Source organism: Taudactylus pleione, unplaced genomic scaffold, assembly GCF_031769625.1.
Source record: "Taudactylus pleione unplaced genomic scaffold, aTauple2 ptg000016l, whole genome shotgun sequence".
Taxonomy (NCBI): Eukaryota; Metazoa; Chordata; class Amphibia; order Anura; family Myobatrachidae; genus Taudactylus; species Taudactylus pleione.
Genome location: NW_028284418.1, coordinates 18,884,492 through 18,886,259, shown reverse-complemented (window position 1 = coordinate 18,886,259; position 1,768 = coordinate 18,884,492). Strand labels below are relative to the sequence as shown.

The 1,768-nt window shown below is 39.1% G+C and overlaps 1 protein-coding gene across 1 annotated transcript; it reads left to right on the top strand.

The window, feature by feature from the left end:
- The first annotated feature begins 300 nt into the window (after positions 1 to 300).
- LOC148541856 (uncharacterized) lies at positions 301 to 1,548 on the top strand. The gene has a single exon (XM_088474186.1). The coding sequence runs from the start codon at positions 301 to 303 to the stop codon at positions 1,546 to 1,548; it is 1,248 nt and encodes a 415-aa protein (XP_088330312.1).
- Positions 1,549 to 1,768: the final 220 nt, after the last annotated feature.

The window sequence follows — 1,768 nt, the reverse complement described above, 5'->3', positions numbered from 1 at the left end:
CTTCAACCATGTGTACAGGCTAGACCGACCTATCTAAAAGATACCAACCATTTATTGTCATCTTTGAAGTCCTTGCCTAATTTGCTGATCGATTGTGTTTTATGTTCAGTGGATGTTTGTAATCTATATACGTGTATTCCCCATGCACTGGGCTTAAGAGCTACTGAAATGTTGATTACTAACAATCCATTGTACAAAGGACCCCCTGTAGATTTGTTTTTACAGATGCTGGAGTTAGTTTTGACCCGCAACTATTTTATGTTCGATGGGCAGTATTTTGTACAGGTCTCTGGCTGTGCGATGGGGTCCAATGTGGCCCCATCGTATGCGATCGCCTTTATGTTTACTGTCAAACAGGATATATTCTTCACAAATCCTTATGTTGCTAACAATATCATAGCTTATTTTCGCTATATCGATGATTTATTCATTGTGTGGCGAGGGTCCCAACAGGCGTTTGTGGCTTTAATTGAACAACACAACAGTTCAACCAGTCCGGTTAAATTCACATATTCTACTGATTTGTACAAGGTCAATTTTTTGGACGTCACCATAACTAAAAGAGATGGACGTTTAGTGCCCTCATTGTTTTCTAAGCCCACCGACAGGAATAATATTTTGTTGGCGAGTAGTGCTCATCCTGTCCCACTGAAAAACGCGTTGCCTTTTTCACAATTCTTGAGAGCTTTAAGAATATCATCTGACAGGGCTGAAGCACTGCAACAGTTAGATACCATGTATGATAAATTCATTCAAAGAGGATACCATAAAAGTAATTTAGATCATGCAAAAGAAAAGGCATTAGCTGTTCCTATGGATAAATTGCTGATTCGAGACAATAGTAAGAAGGATCGCAGTGTCGATAGACACCTGTGGATCAATAAATACAATCATGCCAGTACTGTTATTAACAAACAAGCAAAATCTTTATGGCCTATATTAACATCAGATAACGATCTTAAAACGTTATACAACAAAAAATTAATGTCTTGTTATCGGAGAGGTAAGAATCTGAGGGACCATTTGGTGCGAAACGATGTGTCTTTATTGGGTAAATCTCAGCTATATAGATCCTTTATGGGTGTCCCGAAAGTAGGCTGTTATAGATGTCCCAATTGTATTACGTGTCGCTCCCTTCAAACAGGATCGTTTTTTTTCCATCCATATTTGGGCACTAAGTATAATATAAGACATCATTTGACATGTTCAACTAAATTTATAGTTTATGTCATAACGTGCCCTTGCTCTAAGATGTATGTGGGCAAGACCGAGTGTACTATAAAGGAGAGAATGGCCCAACATCGATCTGCTATTCGGGCAGCTCTTGCTTCAGGTTCCAGTGAGCAGCCAGTGGCAAGACACTTCGCCATGGCGTCACATAATCTTTCAACACTTCGCTATAAAATCATTGACCACGTTCCCCCTCTCGTTAGAGGTGGGGACCGTGGGCACAAATTACTTCAGTGTGAGTCTCAATGGATTATGAGGTTAGACACACTTTCCCCCCGAGGCTTAAATGAAACTCTGGGGCTCCAGTGTTTTGTTTGATTATTACATTTTTTATTTTGCAGGTTGGTTGTTATGCATATGTTTATATTCTGATTACGCTTGGTTATTTGTAAGTAATGTAGGTGTCAACTCCTTGCGATTTATGTAATATTCATGTATCTGTCTGATATGTTATGACCATTATAGCGTTTAGCACGTTGTAGTGTGTGCAGTATAGTGATTGAGACATTTTATGGTCGTGCATAATAGATTTGTGCTT

What these genes read in the sequence shown, in the direction of transcription:
- LOC148541856 (XM_088474186.1), top strand. Translation starts at nt 301, where the DNA reads ATGGGGTCCAATGTGGCCCCATCGTATGCGATCGCCTTTATGTTTACT.